At 50.9% G+C, this 20,705-nt stretch overlaps 2 protein-coding genes across 2 annotated transcripts in view; one reads left to right on the plus strand and one right to left on the minus strand.

The window, feature by feature from the left end:
* SLC6A3 (solute carrier family 6 member 3) overlaps nucleotides 1–4,374 on the minus strand; it is a 52,709-nt gene extending 48,335 nt beyond the window's left edge. The window contains exons 1-2 of the mRNA XM_081825783.1: nucleotides 4,053–4,374; nucleotides 2,619–2,750 (exon numbers count right to left, since the gene is read on the minus strand). Of these exons, the coding sequence (XP_081681909.1) occupies nucleotides 2,619–2,750; nucleotides 4,053–4,338 (418 nt within the window). The 5' untranslated portion in view covers nucleotides 4,339–4,374. The remainder of the gene's footprint in view (nucleotides 1–2,618; nucleotides 2,751–4,052) is intronic.
* Nucleotides 1–20,705, plus strand: part of SLC6A19 (solute carrier family 6 member 19) — a 251,713-nt gene that overhangs the window by 119,501 nt on the left and 111,507 nt on the right. The gene's annotated exons all lie outside the window — the stretch shown is intronic.

Raw genomic sequence — 20,705 nt, forward strand, 5'->3', positions numbered from 1 at the left:
AGATAGGGAGAGACAGATAGGGAGAGACAGAGAGTGATAGAGACAGAGACAGAGAGAGATAGGGAGAGACAGAGAGACAGAGGGAGAAAGACAGGGAGAGACAGAGAGATAGGGAAAGTCAGAGGGAGAGATAGGCAGAGACAAAGGGAGAAACACAGAGACAGGGAGAGACACAGAGATAGGGAGAGACAGAGAGAGAGACAGGGAGAGAGAGACAGGGACAGACAGATGGACAGGGAGAGAGAGAGAGGCCACCCACAGGCGCCACGCAGCCCGGGACACGGCCCCTCAGGGTCACCCGAGGATGGCGCACTTCATCTCGATCCGGACGGTAATACCTCTGGGGGGAAGGCAGTGACCCCCACGGGCTCCGGGCAGGGGAGCGGCACACGTGAGGCCCGGGGGCCAGCAGGGCGCGCTCCACGCTGGGGCCTGCGCTGTCCCGGGCCCCGCCTCTGTCCTGCCCAAGCACCTTCTCTCAGGTGCCCGCGGCCTGCTATTCCCTGCCGCACCCCTCCATCAGGGGTTCACGGAGGAAGAGGTGAGCGTCAGGTACCTCATTTAACCTTCGACTTCTGCGAGTGACCCCGCAAAAGGGACGCCCAGCCCCTGGCACCCAGACACTCATCTGGCCTTGCTCTGAACCTCTCTATGGTTCCATTTTGGGGGGCCCATGAATCATTTACCGAGGGAAAAGCTGCTGACATCTTAGGATTCTGCAAGCAGGCCATTAAGAAGGAAAAGCACAGGGCGCCAGGAGGGGCCTCACGCCTGGCCAGTCTCAGCGTTTCCGCTGCTGGGGGGGCCGCCCCCCTGCGGAGCCCCGGCCGCAGCAGCTGTGAGCTGATCAGCTGCCATCTCTGACCACGAACCGCTGACCCATCCTCGCGTGTCCTTGGAGACTACAAGGGCTTCTGATCTCTTCCAAACACACCGACTTTTCAAGGACTTCTGAGGAAATCCCAGGGCTGATCTTGCAGGAACCATTTTCCTAGTGAAGCCAGGTGTGTGGACCAGGCCGCGCCCCTAGCCCCCCCCATGAACCCTCCCTGAGCCATGGGCTCCTGAGACACGGCGTGGGCTGGTGGGCAGGTGCGCCCTGGAGGCCGAACGTGGGGCGTGAGATGGGTCTGGAGCCAGTGCCCCCTGCCCCTGGCAAAGGGGCGCTAATTCTCGGTGCCCGGATCTCCAGAATGGGGACAAGGCGGTGTGTGTCCTTCCCGGGGCTCTCACGAGGGCGAAGGGAGGTGACCACGGAAGGGCTGGCCATGGGGCAGGCCTCTCGGCTCAACACGGGGTGTTGCCGTGGCAGCAGCAGACGGGAGGGCTCTGTGAGGAACTAGACAGCTGGCTAGCTGGTGGGTAGCCAGCGAGAGAACAGAGGAGCAGTCTGTATGAGGGACAGACGGCTGCGGGCAGACACAGGCAGACAGGTGGTGGATGGATGGACGGACGACAGGCAGATGATAGACGGTTGATGCACGATACAGAGACGTGCTGTGACTGATGACAGGTGGTAACAGGCGGTAGATGACCGCTGGTTGACAGGTAGCCGGATGGATCCGGAGATGATAGAGAGATGACAGAATGCATCATGGGCTGCTTTATGTCCCTCCAAAACTCATTTGCTGAAGTCCTAAGCCCAGTACTTCTGAGTGCGACCTCATTTGGAGACAGGTCTTCACAGAGGTGGGCAAGTTAAGGTGTGGCTGTCAGGACGTGCCCTAGTCCAGGGTGACAGATGTCCTTAGAGGACAAGGACATCTGGTTACAGAGACATGCAGAGGAAAGTTCTGGAACAGCTCCTCCATCACAGCCCTCAGAGAGAATCAATTTTACCAACACACCTTGATTTTGCATCTCTAGGCTCTAGAAATGTAAGACAACAAATGTCCACGGATTAGACCACCCAGCTGTGGCAGGTCCTGCGGCAGCCATACAGACCGTGATAGACGCTCAGGGGGGAGCAGAGGACAGACCGACAGACAGACGGAGGCTTATCCGATCTACCGTTCTAACACCAACACCGCTCGTGACTCGCAGGCCTACCTCCCCTGTCAGCAAGGCCACGCGCTTCTGAGTCCTCTGTCAGCTCGGCCTTTTACAGTTGGACCCACATTAAAGTGGGTCTATGCACGTGCGCTTGTATGGGAGGACAGGGACAGAGACGGGGAGACAGAGAGACTGGGAGAGACAGAGAGACAGGGGAAGAGACACAGAGACAGAGACAGACACAGAGATAGGGAGAGACAGAGAGAGATGGAGAGAGACAGAGAGACAGAGACAGAGAGAGACAGAGAGACAGAGAAGAGACTGACAGAGACAGAGACAGAGAGAGACAGAGAGACAGAGAAGAGACTGACAGAGACAGAGACAGAGAGAGACAGAGACAGACAGAGACAGACAGAGACAGAGACAGAGAGAGACAGAGAGACAGAGACAGAGACAGACAGAGACAGACAGACAGACAGAGAGAGACAGGACATGGACATCGAGGGGCACAGAGACCTATCAGAGCGGGACCGAACGCACACAGCTTGGGTGGGCTTGCTCTGAAAGCCCCGAGCCACCAGCACGGTCTGTGCCGCACGCGGCGTGAGGAGGGTCCGGGCCATTACCTTTCAGGATGGGGCAGATCTTCCAGACGCCGGCAGCCCCTTCCCTGTTGAACTGCCCCAGGGCCAGCTCCATGTAGAAAAGTGGCATTCCAGCAATGAGCATGAAGAGCAGGTAGGGGACCAGGAAGGCGCCTGTGGGGCAGGACAGCTGGCTCAGCCTGGCCACCTGCTGTCGCTGGAGCCGGCCATCCCACCACTATGTCTCGGGCACGGCCACCAATGTCTCCTGAAGCTCCCTGCATGGCCGCCCTCCAAAGGGAAGTCCCAGGCTGGGCGGGGGAGCCTCTGACCTCCAGGCCCTGGCCCCCTGTCATCAGCGCCCCGACACGTCCCTGCTGAACCCCAACCACCCCTTGGGCCAAGTCATGAAATCAACCGCAGAGCACAGAGGGCAGGCCCCTGGCCGCACAGCAGCTTTGCTCCTGGAGTTGCCCTCCCCGCCTGCCCTCCCCGCCATGGCCTCTGCCCCTTCACTTGTCTGTGCAGCGTCTGCCCCTCTTGACCTGTAAATCCTCTGGGATCTGAGGTCCGTGTCTGACCCTACGGGGGTTCTGCCACCCATTCCCCACTCCCCGTCTCCAGAGCCCGCGTCGGTCAGGGGCTACGGTGGACAGGCACCAGCGTCCCTCCAGCGTCCTGCCCAGTCCTCCTGGGGCCGCACCTTGCCCCAGGCACCAAATGCAGGGCCCCATGGCTCTGCCTCCGAGGAGGGGGCCTTTGCCACGGCTCCTTTCCTGGGACGGGGAGGGGGAGGCAGGGAGACCCCGCAGTCCTGTCTTTGTACAACTCACTGCCCCTACTCAGGCCTCGCGTTCTCCCCTCAGAACGTGTGTGCTGGAAGGTCCTCCCCAAGAGGCTCTTCCAAACCCTTCACGTGTGTAGCCGTGAGGGACTAACGGGTCACGGAGGCCGCAGGGAGCGAGCATCAGGAGGACTCATGGAAGTGAGCACCAACTTAACTGGCTCCTCATCTTCAGTCTGTGGGTGACCCTGTCTCTTACTTTCGTTTTCTGCCTCGAGTCCACAGCTGTGTGTGGTTCTAGGACCGGCCGCGTTCAGGGAGCAGGGCGAGCGCAAGGCCACACTACTCCAAATTCGAGGGCCTCCGTGCACTCTTGTGATACTGTCTGAAGTCCGCCCAAGACACCATTCTGTGTGCGTTTGAGGATTTGCTTTCCAAAGCGAAAGTCATCTTTGGAAACAGAAGGCAGAGCCCTGGTGCCTCCGACCACCAGGGACCACCCAGCTGCAGAGGGCAGATTCACCAGGAGGCCGCCCGACCCTCTCCTTCTTTGGTCTGTGGACACCCCTGCCCCCCGGAATGCGCGCCCTGCTAAGGCGGAGTCAGGAGCTGCAGGGCCCGTGAGGAGCAGCAGTGGCCCCACCAGCCCCCCCACCCGCACAGGGGCATCGTGCAGGCCGGGCAGGACTCACCCCCGCCATTTTTGTAGCACAGGTAAGGAAATCGCCAGACGTTGGCCAGGTCCACCGCAAAGCCGATCACGGACAGGAGGAAGTCGATTTTCTTGCCCCAGGTCTCTCGCTCTTGTGTCTCCACAGGGGTTTGCGTGGGGTTGATGAGGGTAGAGTTTGTGAGCTGCACCCCATTTTGCTCCTTGACCAGGACAAGTTCCACTGCCTTTGGGCCCATGGCATTGGGCTCCTTAGCTGGGGCCACCACTGAAGACATCAGTACCACTGGGCATTTGCTTTTACTCATGGGCAGACTGGAGCCTCGGAATCCTGTGCTTCTTTGCCCTGGGTCTTCAGCCAGCGTGAAAAATAAACACACACAGAATGCAACGATTTAGTAGCCCGAACCGTGGAGGCAAGAACAGAGATCAGGGGCATCTACCATCCTGTCTTTGGGGCAGAATACATTCCAAGCCAAGCCCCTAGGCTGACACAGCCAAGGTTGAGGACAGCAGGAGACAGGCTAGATCTTGTGGGGCCGGGGGTGGATGGGCCCTGAGAACCTCAGGATAAATACCTGCCTTGCTCCCTCTTTCCCTGGCACCCCTCTCCGTGCCAATCAAAGTGCAATGCTGTATAATCTCCAATTTTGCTTTGAATAATAATGCAAAATGTCACCTCCACCCTCACCACATTGCCAGGGACTAATTTCACAATCTTCAAATAGTATCCAAAGTAAGTCTTTTGGGGTGCCTGGGTGACTCAGTTGACGAAGCGTCTGCCTTCCGCTCAGGTCATGATCTCAGGGTCGTGGGATCGAGTCCCAAGTTGAGTCTGAGTCTGGTTCCCTGCTCAGCAGGGAGTCTGCTTCTGCCTCTCCCTCTGCCCCTACCCCTCACCCACCCCCGCTGTGTTCTCTACCTCAAATAAATAAATAAAATTTTAAAAATAAGTCTTTACAACAGTGCACATGTACTCTTTACACACAGCAGTAAAAGCAGAGAGCAAATTTTTATAACCAAAAGCAGCCACAATAATGCAAGTTTAAAGATAAGGATTCCGACAGCTTCTTCCAGGGACCCCCATGCCCGCCTGAAAGAGTCGGGCAGACCAGAGCACCGGCAGGATTTACCTGGGAGCAGACGAGTTTCCGTACTTAGTAACTTTACCAAGGAATTGTTTCCAAGATACTTTCATAAAACCCCGTGTAACCCAATCAAGGAGAACAGAGTTACACATGGACATGGTCAAAAACAGCTTCAAATAGGACTTTTGATATTCAGATCCATCAGCATTGTCTCGACTGTACACACACGCATGTGCGCACACACACATACACACACACACACCCTGGTTGAAGCAAAAGCATAACCGGATCATTTTCCTCTGTGTCCACATTTGAACAACTCACCATATAAGTGATGTTACCCACTGCTTCTCTGTGGCCCCTTCACCTCCAGTGACAAACCCAGCATTCCTGAGATGTAGGAGAAACGGCCGGCTTTGCAGGGCCTGCAGGTGCAACGGTCCTGCACTGGGGTCCAGCAGAGAGGGCTGGAGCTCTACGGATGGTGAGCCTTTCGCTCTGACAAGGGCCCTTGCAGGTACATCCCGATGCCCTGACAGGGAAGTGCACACTCAGCATTTAGGCTGAGCCAACGCAAGTCCTGAAGCCACAGCCTCAGAGCCCAGGTTTGAGTACAGAAAGCAAAACGTGGCCTCTCAGAAAGCTTCGTTCTCCGCCCAGAACGAGGAACAGAGGTGGCTGATAAACTTGTTCGCCCTGGTCCTTCCCTACAAACAGCCTGGGCACACAGATCCAGCATCTCCAGGACCGCACCCCATCTTCGCAATCAGACAAACTCCTGAGACATGAAGCCTGGGCTGGGAAGATCCCCCCATGTCTCCACCTCACCCTGTGCTACATCTGGCTCAGCAGGGAGGAATCAGCCACATAGGCCCGCTCCAACCGCGGAACCGGCACGGTGGGGACTCCAGCGACGACCGCACCTTCCCGCGCAGCCCAGAGAGCGGGGCGGCTGGGGGACCAGGTGCTTCGCCCGCAGGGCCTGGCCAGGGGTCACTGGGGCGCGATCAGTCCCGCACCCCTTCCCGTGCACACACCTCTCGGCCACCGACCTCCTCGAGACCGTGAATGGCATTGTCGGGGCGCGCTGCCCCTGCCAGCGACTTTTGGAGACGCGGTGCCCGCCCCAGCTCAGCGCCTCTGGGCCACAGACTTCGGGAGCCCCGGAGGGAGTGACGCGCCCCGAGGATGCGCGGGAGAGGCTCACCGTGCTCTGGCTTACCTGCCCGCCCCGGCCTCGTCTCTGCGCTGGGGTCCCGCCGCCTGGTGCCGGCAAAATCTCAGGTTGCCTCCCTTCCCGCTGCGCTGGGCGGTCGCGGCCTCCGGGCTCTTATGGTGTTGCCGGCCCGCCCCGCCCCTCCCGCCGTCGGGGGCGCCCGCCCGCCCGGGCCCCGCCCCCGCACCGCCCCGGGTGGGCGGAGGACCAGCCCCGGCCGCGCCCGCGCCCCCGCCCCGGGACCCGACAGCCTGTCGGAGGCGGTGGCCCGCGGCTGGCGGCCGGCGGCCGGCGCAACTCTTCATCCGCCTGGGGTCTCGAGCATCCCAGGGCCTCGCACGCGAGGGAGCGGGGACATCTCCGGGGCCCAGGAGTTGTTGCCGGCCCGAGACGGCATGTTCAATTGTGGACACAGAGGAAAATGATCCGGTGGAACCAGCCTAGGCGGCCCTGCTATCTCCGCCCGCACCCCCAGGGCGGCCCGCTCCTCTGCGGCGTCTGCCTTGGGGCGCCCGGGAGCCCTGGGCGCTGGGCCACAGAGAAGCCCCGCAGGGGCAGCTGGCTGGGGAGGGAGCGGGGTGGCGGGCGCGCGGGGTACGGAGCTGGGGCGCGCGGGCTGAGCGGGGCCCGCCGATCCCCGCCCTCCCCAGTCCCACTGCTGGGCGGACCCCTCTCCCCAGCCGTCCAGCTGCACCGGCCCCTCCCCCTAGGGCCGCCCTTCCCTTGTCGGCCGCCCTGGGGGCTTCTCCCAGCCGAGTCTAACGCGGAGCAGGGGCGGCCGGTGACGAACCTCAACTCAAACCCGTCCCCGCTGGGGCGACCCCTGTCCCTGCTCTACCTGGCGGGCTCCGGACCCTGTGCCGGGGCCCCTGGGCCCCCAGGCACCTGATGGTCGCCCAGGTCCTTCCGTGGCCCCGTGCGCCGCCCCCTCGCTGGGCGCGGTGTCCCGGCGGAATCGCCGGGCTTTGCCTGTAGTGCGCGAGCTATGATTGGAACCACAGAGCTGGAATGATGTGCAGAGGAAAAGGGTTTCTCAGACCAGCGTGGAAAGCCACGGCGGTCGGTACCCACTCCGGGGCCGAACAGACTCAGAATCCTTGCCGAAATGCCGCCCACAAGATTTTACATTCCCGGAGTCCACAGGCCACCAACCAAGGCCCAGGATCCAGAGGTGTGCAGAATGGTGTCAAGGTGAGTGACGGCGCACTGGCTTTGCCCTCCGGGTGCCCCAGTCTCTGGCTGTTAACCTTCCTCCTGTGTATGCTTTGATTTCCGCCCTGTGCATTTGCGGTGGTGGGGCGTGCACAGCAGCCCCCCGCTCTCCAGCCTGTCTGGACCACTCACTCTAGCTCCGCAGTATCCCCAAAGCTGTGTCCCTTTGTCAGGGGACCTCAGAGTGCCCTTGCTCCTCAGTGCCATTTCCCCACTCTCTCCAGCCTCACTACCTTTCACACAGCCTCCTGCCAACCAGGCTGTTGCCCAAGACAGGACCCCTGCCCAGGGAGAGCCCAGGAACTGCTCTTCCAGGCTGAATTAGAATAAAGCAGAAAGAACCCTTGATTCAGTGTCTCAGTCTGCTTTCACTGCAGTAATAAAAATAAGAAAGAATGGGAGGCTTATGAACAAAATAAATTTGTCACTGTTCTGGAGGCTGGAAATTCAGGATCAAGGTGCTCAGTGGATTGACAATCTGGTGAGGCCTCCTTCCAGGTTCACAGAGGTCTTGTCTGTGTCCTCACCTGGTGCAAGTGGGAGGGAGTTGTCTGGGGTCTCCAATCCCATTCCTGAGGGCTCCACCCTCATGACCTAACCACCTCCCAAAGGCCCCACCTGCAGTACCATTGCATTGAGGGGTAGGATTTGAACTTACGAATTTTAGGGGAGACACAACTCAGTCCCTAGAGCTCAGGGAAGTGACAGGGATTTCAGAAGATGGTGACATACACCTTGAATCTGCAACTCAGGGGCTGTGTCTCCCCACACTGGCTCCATAACTCAGGTTTTAAGAAAAAGGGGCAATCCAATGATAAAGCTTTAATCAACAAAGCCAAGGAAATAAATGGCCACCAAAGAAAGATTTTCTTTTAAATAAGGGAACCCAGGGTACAACTGATGAGTTCAGATCTATATATTAAACACACACACATTTATTTCTCTCAGTTCTGGAGGCTGGAAGTCTGAGATCTGGGTGCTGTCGTGGTTTGGGTCTGGTGAGCCTCTCCTGGCTTGTCTTTGCGTGGTGGGGGAGGGGGGCTGGGTGGAGGGGGGATAATTGGGGGTGGGGACGTAGAGAAAGCACGCTTGCTGGTCTCTGTTCTTAAGGGCACTAATCCTATCATGGGGGCCCCACCCACATGACTTCTTCTAAACCGAATCACCTTCCCAAACCTCACCTTCTAATACATGCCGCTTCGGGTTAAGGCTTCCACCAGGAATTTTGGAGGAATGCATTCAATGTATGTAATAGCTCCAGACTGAAGTGTTTGTGTTATTCAAACTGAGCTGTACTGTTCTAGGATTTCATTTCCTTTCTTGGAATTTTTTTGTTGTCCCTTGAGTTAATTGTTGTCTCTTTTTTCATTGGTTAATTTTCCTTGTTCTTATCATTAATTCAACTCCAAACTGTCCAACAAATGTATAAATCTCCTTTAGATTTGTTAAAACATGGAGGCAGTGGTGATTTAGAGTCTCCTGCCTCTACTCCCATAAGGACAGCTGGCTCTCCAGTCTCGCTGCCCAGCCTTTGTGCTGGCATTTCCTATGACCATGACTCTGGAAACTCTTGCAGACGCTCTCCTGCACTGCACCCTGGTTTCTAGGATCCCATGTGTGCTGCAATATATTTTATCTTGGCCTCACCACCACCTGCTTCTCAGATCTCCTCTGCACCACAAAGGAGAAACTAGGAAGTCTATCTCCTAGAATCCCTGCCCCATACAGTACTAGGTTAGAATCTGCCAATAAGAGACAATCATACCTGATTAGGTAGTTGGGAGAGAAGAGGAAGCCATTATTTCACTATTCCCAGAGGCATGTTGTCAGCTCTGATGGGAGACGTGAAATTCTTTTTTTTTTTTTTTTAAAGATTTTATTTATTTATTTGAGAGAGAGAGACTGAGAGAGAGAGCACATGAGAGGGGGGAGGGTCAGAGGGAGAAGCAGACTCCCCGCCGAGCAGGGAGCCCGATGCGGGACTCGACCCAGGGACTCCAGGATCATGACCTGAGCCGAAGGCAGTCGCTTAACCAACTGAGCCACCCAGGCGCCCGGGAGACGTGAAATTCTTAGCAGCCTCCCGGAGAGCTTTTCAGAACTACCTGCTTTGCCTGAGGCAGTTGCTGGTCAAGGCTCAGCTGCAACTTCAGCTGCTGATCTCTTAACTGGAGTAACTCAACTCAAATCCTGGTCTATGCAGCTATTGGTGCAGTGAATGCCTCCCTACCCCAATGATTATTGGGAAGGACCATAAGTTTCCCTTCACATGGCAGGGACAGCAGCACCCCTCCCCCATCTTATCTCAGCGCTATGTCAACTCTCCAGCTCACTGTCATGTCTAGTCCAGAGACATTTATTGTCTGCCAGTCCACAGCATACGACATTGGTCTCCTACACCACTGATGTCATGCTGAATCAACCTGGTGAGCAAGAAATAAACAATACCAAGATGCCTTGGTAAGACACATGCTTGCTAGAGACTGGGAAAAATATGTAAGGGATATATATATATATTCCAAAGCTTGCCATCTTGGTGAAGTTTCTATGGGTCCATAGAGATTTGAGACTGGGTCAAGATACACATCCAAAGTGAAAGATAACTTGCGGCATCTGGCTATCCTACTCTTTTTTTTTTTTTTTTAATTTATTCATGAGAGACAGAGAGAGAGAGGCAGAGGGAGAAGCAGGCTCCCAAGGAGCAGAGAGCCCGATGCGGGACTCGATCCCAGGGCCCTGGGATCATGACCCGAGCCGAAGGCAGACGCTCAACCATCTGAGCCACCCAGGCGCCCCTGGCTATCCTACTCTTGAGGAAGAATCACCATACCTGGTGAGTGTCTTTGGGTTTTGGAGCTTCTAATTGGGAATGCTTCTAAGACCCATTTACTGAGTTATCCATAATGTGTTCAATTTTTGCCCAGAGCAAGACAGGTTCTGCAACAGTCTGGATTATTCTCAAACTTTAGCATGCATCTAAATCACCTAAGTAAACTCTATTGTGCATTAAACACAGATCTCACAGATCTGAATCTCAGAGATTCAGATTCAGTAGGTCTAAGGTGGAACCTGAGAACTGTCATTTCTAAGGAGTTCCCAGGTGGTGCTAATGCTGCTGGTTCAGGGACCCCATCCTGAGAAATACGGATCTAGCAGAATCAGTGGGGTGTGAAAGATCTCTGGAAGATAGGGATGCTGTGTGTAGCCTCTGGCATGCCTCTGCAGGTGACCCATAGTGCAGAGACTTAGAGTTTTGGAGAATAGCAAAATATTCTTCTGAAAATACTTATTCTCCTTTTGAATAAGTATGCTCCTGAGCCACAGTAGAAACTCATGGAACTCCAAGTTAACCACATAACCTGAGCAGCCCATCATAAACTAACCCACAAACCCATAAAGTTTGGTATTGACAGCTACTTGCCATCATGAAATGGAAGCAGTCTATACAAAATCAGGTTCGAGCAGGTGCTGAAGACACACTAGGCTGCATGAACAAGTGTCCACTCTTGTTGCACAATTACCACCTCTTAACCCCTACCTCTAGCTTCATGGCTGCCCGAGGAAGCATATGGATCCCATATGTTGTGCACTATATACTGACGCCCCCCAGGAGGTAGCAGGCTGCAGCATTACCGGGGCACTCAGAGGGCATGAGTAGGAGAAATGTTCTCAGTGGGTAGATAATCAAGCAGTGCCATCAGGCTGTTATTCTGCCAAGAGGGAGAGAGAGAGGTCTCAACTGACAGGCATTGGCTAATGGTTTGGCTATATAGCAAGAGACTTCAAAGAAAATTAAGAAATTGGTGACAAAATCTTAATTGGCAGACTGCATAATTATGCAGAAAATCTTAAGGAATCCTCAAAACAACTACTAGAATTAATAAGTGACTCCAGCAAGGTCATAGGATATAACAAAGTCAATTATATTTCTGTATACCAGCAGCAATCAATTGTAAAATACATTTAAAATAATTTCATTTACAGTACCACCTAAAACAAAATGCTTATGCATAAAATATGTGCAAGACAGTTGTGTTGAAAACTAGAATACATTGCTGAGAAACTACAAAGGCCTAAATTAGTGGAGAGGTAAACCATGTTCATGGTTGAAAGGCTCACTGTTAAGATGTTATTTCTTCTCAAATTGATAGCAGATTCAACTCAATCCTCACCAGAATTCTAACTTGCTTTTTTTAAATTTATTTTTTATTTTTTGAGAGAGAGCATGCAGGAGCGTGCATGCACCAGTGGGAGGGGCAGAAGGAGAGGGAGAGAGAATCTTAAGCAGGCTCCATCTCCAGCATGGAGCCTGATGTGGGGCTCCATCTCACAACCTTGACCTGAGCTGAAATCAAGAGTTGGATGCTTAACTGATTGAGCCACCCAGGTGCCCCAATGTGTCCTCTTTTTAAAAACAAATTTGTTGAGCTATAAATGACATACAACAAACATATTTCAAGTGTGGAGTTTGATAAGTTATTTGTGTGGCTGTGGAAACATGAACACAATCAGGATGATGAATGTGTTCATCCTTCTCAAACTGCCCCCTGCCCCCCACCCCATCCCCAGGCAACTACTGATGTGCTAGCTATAGATTAGTTTATTTTTCCTAGAATCTTATATACATGGAACTATATAGTAAGTACTATTTCTTTAATCTGTTCTCTTCCACTCTGCATATTTGAGATGACTCTGTGTCATGGTGTGAATCAATAGTTAATTCCTTTTATGGATGAGCAGTATGCCACTGTATACTTAGAACATTGTCCATTTATCCTTCACCTGTTGATGGACATTTGGCTATTCCAAATACAACTACTATGAACACGTTTGTGCAAGTCTTTGTATTGACATATGCTTTCATTTCTCTTGGGTAAGTACTTAGTTGTGGAATGGCTGAGTCATCTGGTAGGTTGTGTTTAACTGTTTTTAAAAACTGTCAGACTGTTTTGCAAAGTGGTTATACCATTTTACATTTCCGTGCGTAAGAGTTTCAGTTGCTGCACATCCTTACAACACTTAGTATGGTCAGTCTTTTTCATTTTAGCCATTCTGACAGGTGTGTAATAGTATTTCATGCCGTTTCTCTAGTGACGGAGATGTTTCAGCAATCTCCCTGGGTGTGGTTGCCATCAAGGTTCTTGTCCGTGTCTGTTCAAATATTTTGCACATTAGATTGTTACATTATTCTTGAGTTTTGAGAGTTCTTGACATGCTTCAGATATGAATCCTTTATCAGATAGGTACTTTGCACATGCTTTCCCCATCTTGGATTGTGTTTTCATTCTCTTTGTAGTCTTCCAAAGAACAAGTCGTTAGATTTGATGAACCCTAAGTCATCATTTTTTTCTTTTCAGATCTTGCTCTTTAGTGCTGTATTTGAGAAATCTTTACCTAACCCAAGATCACAGTTTTCTACCAAGTTTTCCTTTAAAATGTTTAAAATTTCAGATTGTACATTTATGTATATGACCCATTTTAAATTAACATGGTCTGAGATATGGACCAAAGGTCATCATTTTACAGGTGAACATCCAGCTGTAAGACATCTTTTCTCCATTAACTTGCTTTTGCACCTTTGTTGAAAAATCAGTTGGCCTGTGTATGTGTGGGTTTATTTCTGGGCTGTTTCTTTGATCTATTCCTCTATTTTGATAGAGGTTCCACTCTTGCTATGGATGAATTTTATCCCCCCACAAAATGCCCTAACCCTAGGGCATTGGAGATGGGGTCTTTAGGAGGCAAAGCTAAAAGAGGTCATCAGGGTGGGGCTCTAATCCAACGGGACTGTGGCCTCATAAGAAGGGAATGATCTCTCTCCCTGACTGCCATGTGAAGACATGGCCAGATAGCAGCCCTCTGCAAGCCAGGAGGAAAGCTCTCACCAGGGAATGAATTGCACAGCACCTTGGTCTTAGACGTTCCAGCCTCCAGAGGTGTGAGAAAATAAATTGCTGTGGTTTGACCCATGCAGTCTATGGTATTTTTGTTATGCTGGCTGTGCTGACTAGGATAGCACTATCTTGATTACTATTGTTTTGTAATGCATTTTTAAGTCAGGTAATGTAAGTCATATAACTTTGTTGTTTTGACTATTCTAGGTTCTTTGCATTTTTATATGAATTTTAGAACCAACTTCCCAATTTCTATAAAAAGCCTGCTGGGATTGTTTTAGGTGGAGGCTGTCATTGATTTGTGACCTTTACTCTTTTCAAATTTAGGCATTCAGTGCTATAAATTCCCTTCTAAGTTCCATTTTAGTTGAATTTCCTGAAGTTTGATAAGTTTTTATTTACATTCAGTTCAAAATATTTCCTAATTTCCCTTTTGAACCATTATTTATATATAATATCAATTAGTTTCCAAATATTTGAGGATTTTCTGTATATATTTTATTCTTTTCTGGGTATATTTCTCGTATTGGTACCTAATTTACTTGCTTTCTTCATTGGAGAACACACTGGAATCCTTTTAAGTTTATTGGGGCTCATTTTATACTCCAGAATATGGTTGATCTTGGTGGGTGTTTCACATGCATTTGAAAAGAACGTGTATTTTGCTATCACTGGGTGATACGTCAACATCAAATAGGTCAAGTTAGTTGTACTGTTTTCAGGCCGTCTGTATCCTTACACACTTTGGTGCCCTTGTCCAATCATGATTGGGAGACAGGTGCTGAGCTCCCCAGGTGTGAATTTGTGGACCGGCCCATTTCTCCTGTGGCTCCACGTGTCTGCCACATTGATTGTGAAGCTCTGTGTGAGGTGCACTCACCCGTAGGACCATTCCATTCTCCCGGGGAACTGAATCCTAATAACCTCTGCTCTGAAATTGACTTTGGTGTTAGAACCACCACTCCACTTAACCTTTTGAGTAGAGTCGGCATCCGTCCTTTCCCCTTTAACCTATTATTTCAAGGATGTTTCTTGTAGGCATAATATGTTAGGTCTCACTTTTATACCCAGTCTGGCGGTTTCTGCTGTTACTGGGGTGGAGGGGGTGTTTAGATCATTTACATTTAATGTGAATGTTGATATGGTTGGGTTTAAATCTACCACTTGCTATTTGTTTTCTATTTTCCCAATGTGTTCTCTGTTCCCTATTTCCTCTTTTTCTGCCACCTTTTGGATTGAGTAGTTTTGTAAAATTCAATTTCCCCTCTTTGGTTGGATCATTAGCTACATCTTTGTTGTGTTACTTTAGTGGTTGCTTTGATGCTTGTCGTATGCATCTTGCGGCTGACCCCGTCTGCCCTCAAGTGACTTGATGCCACCGGCCACATCCTGTGAGGACTTCTGTTTACCCCTCCTCCCATTGCGATGTTGTTGTCCATGTTTTGCCTCTGCATGCTGTGAACCCAAGAATATGGAATCAATTTTGCTTTAGACAATCAATCATCTTTTAAGAAGATTTAAATAATAGAAACATAAGTGTAATTCCCATTTCTGGTCTTCATTCTCTGTGTAGATCAGGTTTCAAAATGGTACCATTTTCCTTCTAAGTATTTAATATTTCTTGTAGTTAGGGTCTGCCAGTGATGAATTCTTTCAGCTTTTGCAAATCTAAAAACATCTTTATTTCTGTTTTGAAGGATATTTTTGCTGAGTAAAGAATTCTGGGATGGCAGTCTTCTGTTTCTTTCCTATTTTAAACATGTTGCTCCACTGTCTTTTAACAAAGTGTGTTGTTTGTAACGAGATATCTGCTCTTCTGCATGTCTTTGCTCCTTTGTATGAGATGTGTCTCTTTTTTTCCTTTGGCTGCTGACTTTCTCTTTATCATTCATTTTTAGCATTTGATTATGATGTGTCTGGTATAGTTTCCATCATGGTTCCTGTGCTTAGAGCTCATTGAGCACATTGGATCTGTGGGTTTATGGCTTGTATCAAATTTAGGAAGTTATTTCTTTGAATATTTTTTCTTTGCCCTTTTCCTTTGGGGACCCCATCAGGCAATTTGAGGTCCCACTGCTAACTGATGCAAAGTTCAATTTTTTCTTTTTTCTCTATGTCATTTTGAATAGTTTGCACGGTTTTATCTTCAAGATCACTTGCCATGTCTTCTGCCATGTCAAATCCACCCTTAATCCCAACCCATGCATTTGCATCTCAAACACTACAGTTTTCATCTCTAGAATTCAGATTTGTGTCTTTAAAAGATATTTTTCATTTCTCTACTGAACACGTTGCACGTTGGCTCCACAGTTTCTAAGCAGGTGATACAGTCGAGTCGTGAAACAAGCTGTCAACCCTGGTCTACGGATGACCTCACTCTAGTCACTGCCCAGGCTGGCTCTGCTGAACAGAGATCTTTCTGCTTTCTTGCATCTTGGTGATTTCTGATTGGATGCCAGGCATTGTGAATTTTACCCTGTTGAGTGCTGGATAATTTTGCATTCCTGAGAATATTCTGGAACTTTGTTTGGGGCTACAGGTAAGTAACTTGTAAACCATCTGGTCATTCTTCCAGGTCTTGCTTTTAAGCTTTGTTTGGTTGGGTCAGAGCAGTGTTTTGTCCAGGGCTAATATTCCTCATTGCTGAGGCAAAACCCATCGGTGTTTTCTACCTGATGGCTTGTTCCAGGAGGGAGGGTCAACCCAGTCTTGGTTTCTCCCTCCTGACTAGAAGCAAAATTGTGGACTCATTAACTTCCATTAAGTTTAAAAGAATTAATCTGAACCTAACCAGCTCTTGTTGTTAGGGAGGCCCTGCTTGTCAGGGAGGAGCTCCCGCTCTGCTCCTTGGTGGACGCTTGGTCCCTGGTGCAGTCTGGTGGGCTACAGAGCTCAGTTCTGCTCCTACAATGTGGGTAGAATTCATGCTGTGCAGCTTCATTTTGAGGAGGGCACATACTGCGTATGATTTAAATATTTTGAAGTTTATGGAGATGTACTCTCTAGCCGAGGGTGTAGTCTGTTTTGTCAACTGCTTTGTGGGCCCTTGAAAGAGCAATTAAGTCAATTTGGTAAATGGGGTTGTTCAAATTTTCTACATAATTATGTTTCCTCTCCTGCTGGTTCTATTGATTACTGAGAAAACTGTGTTAACATCTCCACCTATATTTGTTGATTTATTTCTCCTTTTACTTCTGTCAGTGCTTGCTAAATATATTTTAAGCAGTGTCAGTAGGTACATATACATACACTTTTAGGACTCTCGTGTCTTCCCACTGAACGGAGCCCTTGGTGGTCGTGCAGGGGAATCTCCTCGTCTCCACATTCACTTGGTGGTTGATGGACATCAGTCTCACCACGTTGACCTCTTTATGGTTATTTTTGCATGGTATGGATATATCCCATTTAAAAAATTTTTCAGTATGTCTTTAAATAGCATATAGTTTTCTGAAAAGAATTGGTCTACCAACTGATTTAGGCGTTTCTTAGTCTCTATTTGATGTAATTACTAGTATGGTTGGATTGAAATTTACCATGTGTTATTTGTTTTCTATCTGTATTGTCTGTCCTTTGTTCCTTTTTCTCAGTTTCCTGCCTAGTTTGGATAAATTATTATTTTATTTTATTTATTTTTTTTAAAAAATATTTTATTTATTTATTTGAGAGAGAGAATGAGAGAGAGAGCATGAGAGGGGTGAGGGTCAGAGGGAGAAGCAGACTCCCTGCTGAGCAGGGAGCCCAATGCGGGACTCGATCCAGGGACTCCAGGATCATGACCTGAGCCGAAGGCAGTCGCTTTAACCAACTGAGCCACCCAGGCGCCCTAAATTATTATTTTAAAAATATCCTATTTCCTTTCTTCCATTGGCTTCTTAGTTGTATGTTTTTGTTTTCTTTGGGGGCTTACAATATACACTTACCATCGTCTATTTTCACATGCTCATGACCCTCACGCACAGCCAATTTCCACGTGCGCGCCATTTTCGTCTTTGTTCCGGGATAATGTTTCCTTTTTCTCTGGCTGCTTGTAAGATTGTCTCTTTAGAAGTGGCTCTCAGAGTTTTGTTTTTTTTTTAATAATGTGCCTTGCTGTATTTTTCTTATCATTGTTTTTCTTGTGGCTTATTGAGTTTCTTGGATGTCTGGGTATAGATTTGGAAACATTCTGGCCATTATTTTGTCAAGTCATTTTTTTTTTGCCCTGACTTACATTTTCTGGGACTCAGTCACATGTGATAGAACACTGAGTATCTCTTTCGGTCAGTTCTCCTGGCTTGTGCCCCGCTGGGAACGCACACCCCTGTTTCCTCGTGCGTGTCTGGTCTCTGGACCCTGGTCCAGGGCATGACACATGGGCTGGATGTCAGCCGCCTCTTCTCCCAGCCAGCTCACTGGGGGCTTAACGTCACTGCACAGAGTGGGGCTGAAAGGGAGGTTGAGATGAAGCACGGGTCAACATCGCAAGAGCACCGCAGGCTGAGGTGCTCACACTGGATTCCCCCTTGACAGAGCAGGTCCAGGATGTAGCCCCCGGGCTGGTGCCTTTCCCTGGGTGTCAGGATGGTGAGGCTGGATCCTCCCTCACTGAAGGGGGATGTGTCCTCATTTTAATAAGCTTATTCCGGAAATGGGTTTGTCTTCTCTGCCCTCAGCAATTCTGCCAGCACCATCTGCAGACTTAATGAGGGGCTTCCTTCCCCACTGTCCATCGTGTATGGCACTGCGAAGGGGTGTGCTTTACCAAGGACGCCTGCACTTGATTCCGCTGCTCTGACCAAGCTCCCCCGGCCCAGAAGCACCTGGCCTTGCTGGACGGAGGAAGGACCCGGTGATGCTGCGGCCCGGGGACGGCACCTGTAACGTGGGGCATGTCCCAAGGGGTGGTGCCCAGGACGGGCAGGCTGTGCTTCGGGCTGTGGACCAATACGTGGGAGGTTTCATGCACAGCACACGTCTGTGACATGGGAAGGGATGGCTCTTCTGACACCCAGTAGTTACCAGGGGCGGCTGGTGCTTTGTCTTGAAAATGTTCCTCGGCTTTCTGTTCCTCCCTCCTCCGCAGGACAGATCTCTGTTGAGTTCAGCTGCCGGGTGGTTCAGTCTCCCAGTGAACCGGGAGGGAGCAGGGCTGATGGTTTTATTTCCGTGGAGATCCAGCACCTCGCACGCGGTGGTCACTGCCCCCTCCCTGTGCCGCTCGCCCGGCAGAGTCCCAGGAGAAGACTGTGCTCTCGGAGCGGCGAGTGGCCCGCCCTCGAAGAGGTGAGGAGCAGGTCTGCCTGCTGCCCCCGCACCTGAGCAGCTCGCCCTCCTTACCAGACCCGGTCTTGGCAGCTTGGGGCTCCTTCGCTTTAAGATCATGGTTCCTATGTGGGGACGCGACTGACCCCTTGCTCTGAAGCTCAGATGGTCAGCAGCTACTGGGGGCCGCTCCTGCTGCTGGCCCACGAGGACGTGGAGAGTGTTAGGAAGCTGACAAATGCAGGGAACGGTGCTGTTCTCTCTCTGGAGCCCGGTGGTCCTCTGGGCACTTTCACCACTAAGGTTGTGGCTAATATAGGCTCCACATTTGTTGGAATGAGAATCCTCCACTAGGTACAGAACCTTCACTTTCCAAGGGGCTGGCTGCAGCCAAGGACACATGCAGTGGGGGTGGGGAAGGAAGTTGTAAGTATGGGTCCCAACCCCATAAGCAGGTACAGGGCCAGGCTGGTGACAGCCACGGGGACGATTTCCTGGCCTGCTATGTGTGTGCATGTGGTGTGCACACACGAGAGAGCACACACATCAGGTTGTCGACTGTTCACCCATCATCCCCACCACTTGCCTCCCCTGTATTTTGTGTAGGAATTTTAACGGTGTGAATGGTAAACCCTGTAACTCACTTCCCATGTTGGGAAACATTCAGAGGGGTGTGACTGGCAGCATTAACGCTGCCCAGGGATGGACGTGAAGATCGCGGGGTGGTACATTTTTGGGGAGAAGCTAAAAGCACCTGGAGGAGGGGGCGTTCCATCGCGTTAGGAGGAAGCATCCGCTGGATGTGAGTCCCGCGTGGTCAGGGGGGCGGGAACCCCCAGAGAGGATGGCCGGTGCCAAGGGCTGGGGTCTGACTTGCTTCTACCGGTGGCTCCTGGGGCCCCGGTTGGACTAGCACAAGCGGGGAGGGCAGCAGGGCCCTGGTGGGGATGGCAGGGATGCCTGTTCTGCTTCGGTCTCTGATGGAATCTCCAGGAGCTTCCTCGTCCCACGTGCACACGTCCCCTTCAAGCCTGTTCCCACCTGGGACGTGGGCGAGCCCAGCACGCACAGAAGTCGCCGGGGTCAGGCCACTTGCCCTCAGGACAGCCCGCTTCTCCACGTGCTACTGAGCAGAACCAGAAATAGTATTTGGTCCTTGGAGCAAGCGGCTACCTAACCGTTATTTCCTTTAGTTTTGGGGACTGTAATACTTTGACGCCATTTTTTCTAATTCTAGGCCTTTTACTGCCTTGATGAGAGAAATGAATGCAAGATCCTGTCTTGTTTTGGCTTCACGAAGTGTGTTTAAGGTGTATGTGTTCGACAGAGAAATTCTAGAATCAACCCAGCATGCAGGCAAACGGCCATACAATCTGAGTGTCTTAAAATGTCGGCCACCGCCCCACGATGCCGAACTGCTCCAGACCTTCCCTCTGAGATCAAGGAAGGTTTTTCTACAGAATTTCAATTACTGTGTTTTCCAAACATGCTGGGCGAGTTGCTGAAAAACCCCATCTTGATTGGTTCTCTGTCACGGCCTAAGAGACGTCTGCTGTTGTCTTTCTTTCTTTTCTTTCTGATTTTATTTATTTTATCTTTTTAAGCAGGCTCCACACCCAGCACGGAGCCCAGCGTGGGGCTTGAGCTCACGACCCTGAGATTGAGACCTGAGCTGAGATCAAGTCAAGGAGCTTACCGGACCGAGCCCCCCAGTGCCCCTGCTGTTCTCTTTCTAATAAAAAGCCACACATAACGAAATACATCCTCAGGTGAGTAAGACTATGTTTTATTCATTCCACTGAAAATCCAAAGCTGTTTCACGGCACCCACCCCGGACCCCGAGTCCTCGTGGGGCCCCTTCCGTCCCCACCTCACACAAAAGGGATTTCCCTCCCAAACTATATACATTCACAGTTGGGAATACCACCGACACTAGGTCGCTGTGCAGAAGAGGATCAGGAGGAGTAAACATCCATTCCAAGTCTGTTTATCAGGGGTTTTCCTGAAAATGCCCAGCGGCACTT

The sequence above is a fragment of the Leptonychotes weddellii genome, chromosome 7 (assembly GCF_054177405.1).
Source record: "Leptonychotes weddellii isolate Sample4059 chromosome 7, ASM5417740v2, whole genome shotgun sequence".
Classification (NCBI taxonomy): Eukaryota; Metazoa; Chordata; class Mammalia; order Carnivora; family Phocidae; genus Leptonychotes; species Leptonychotes weddellii.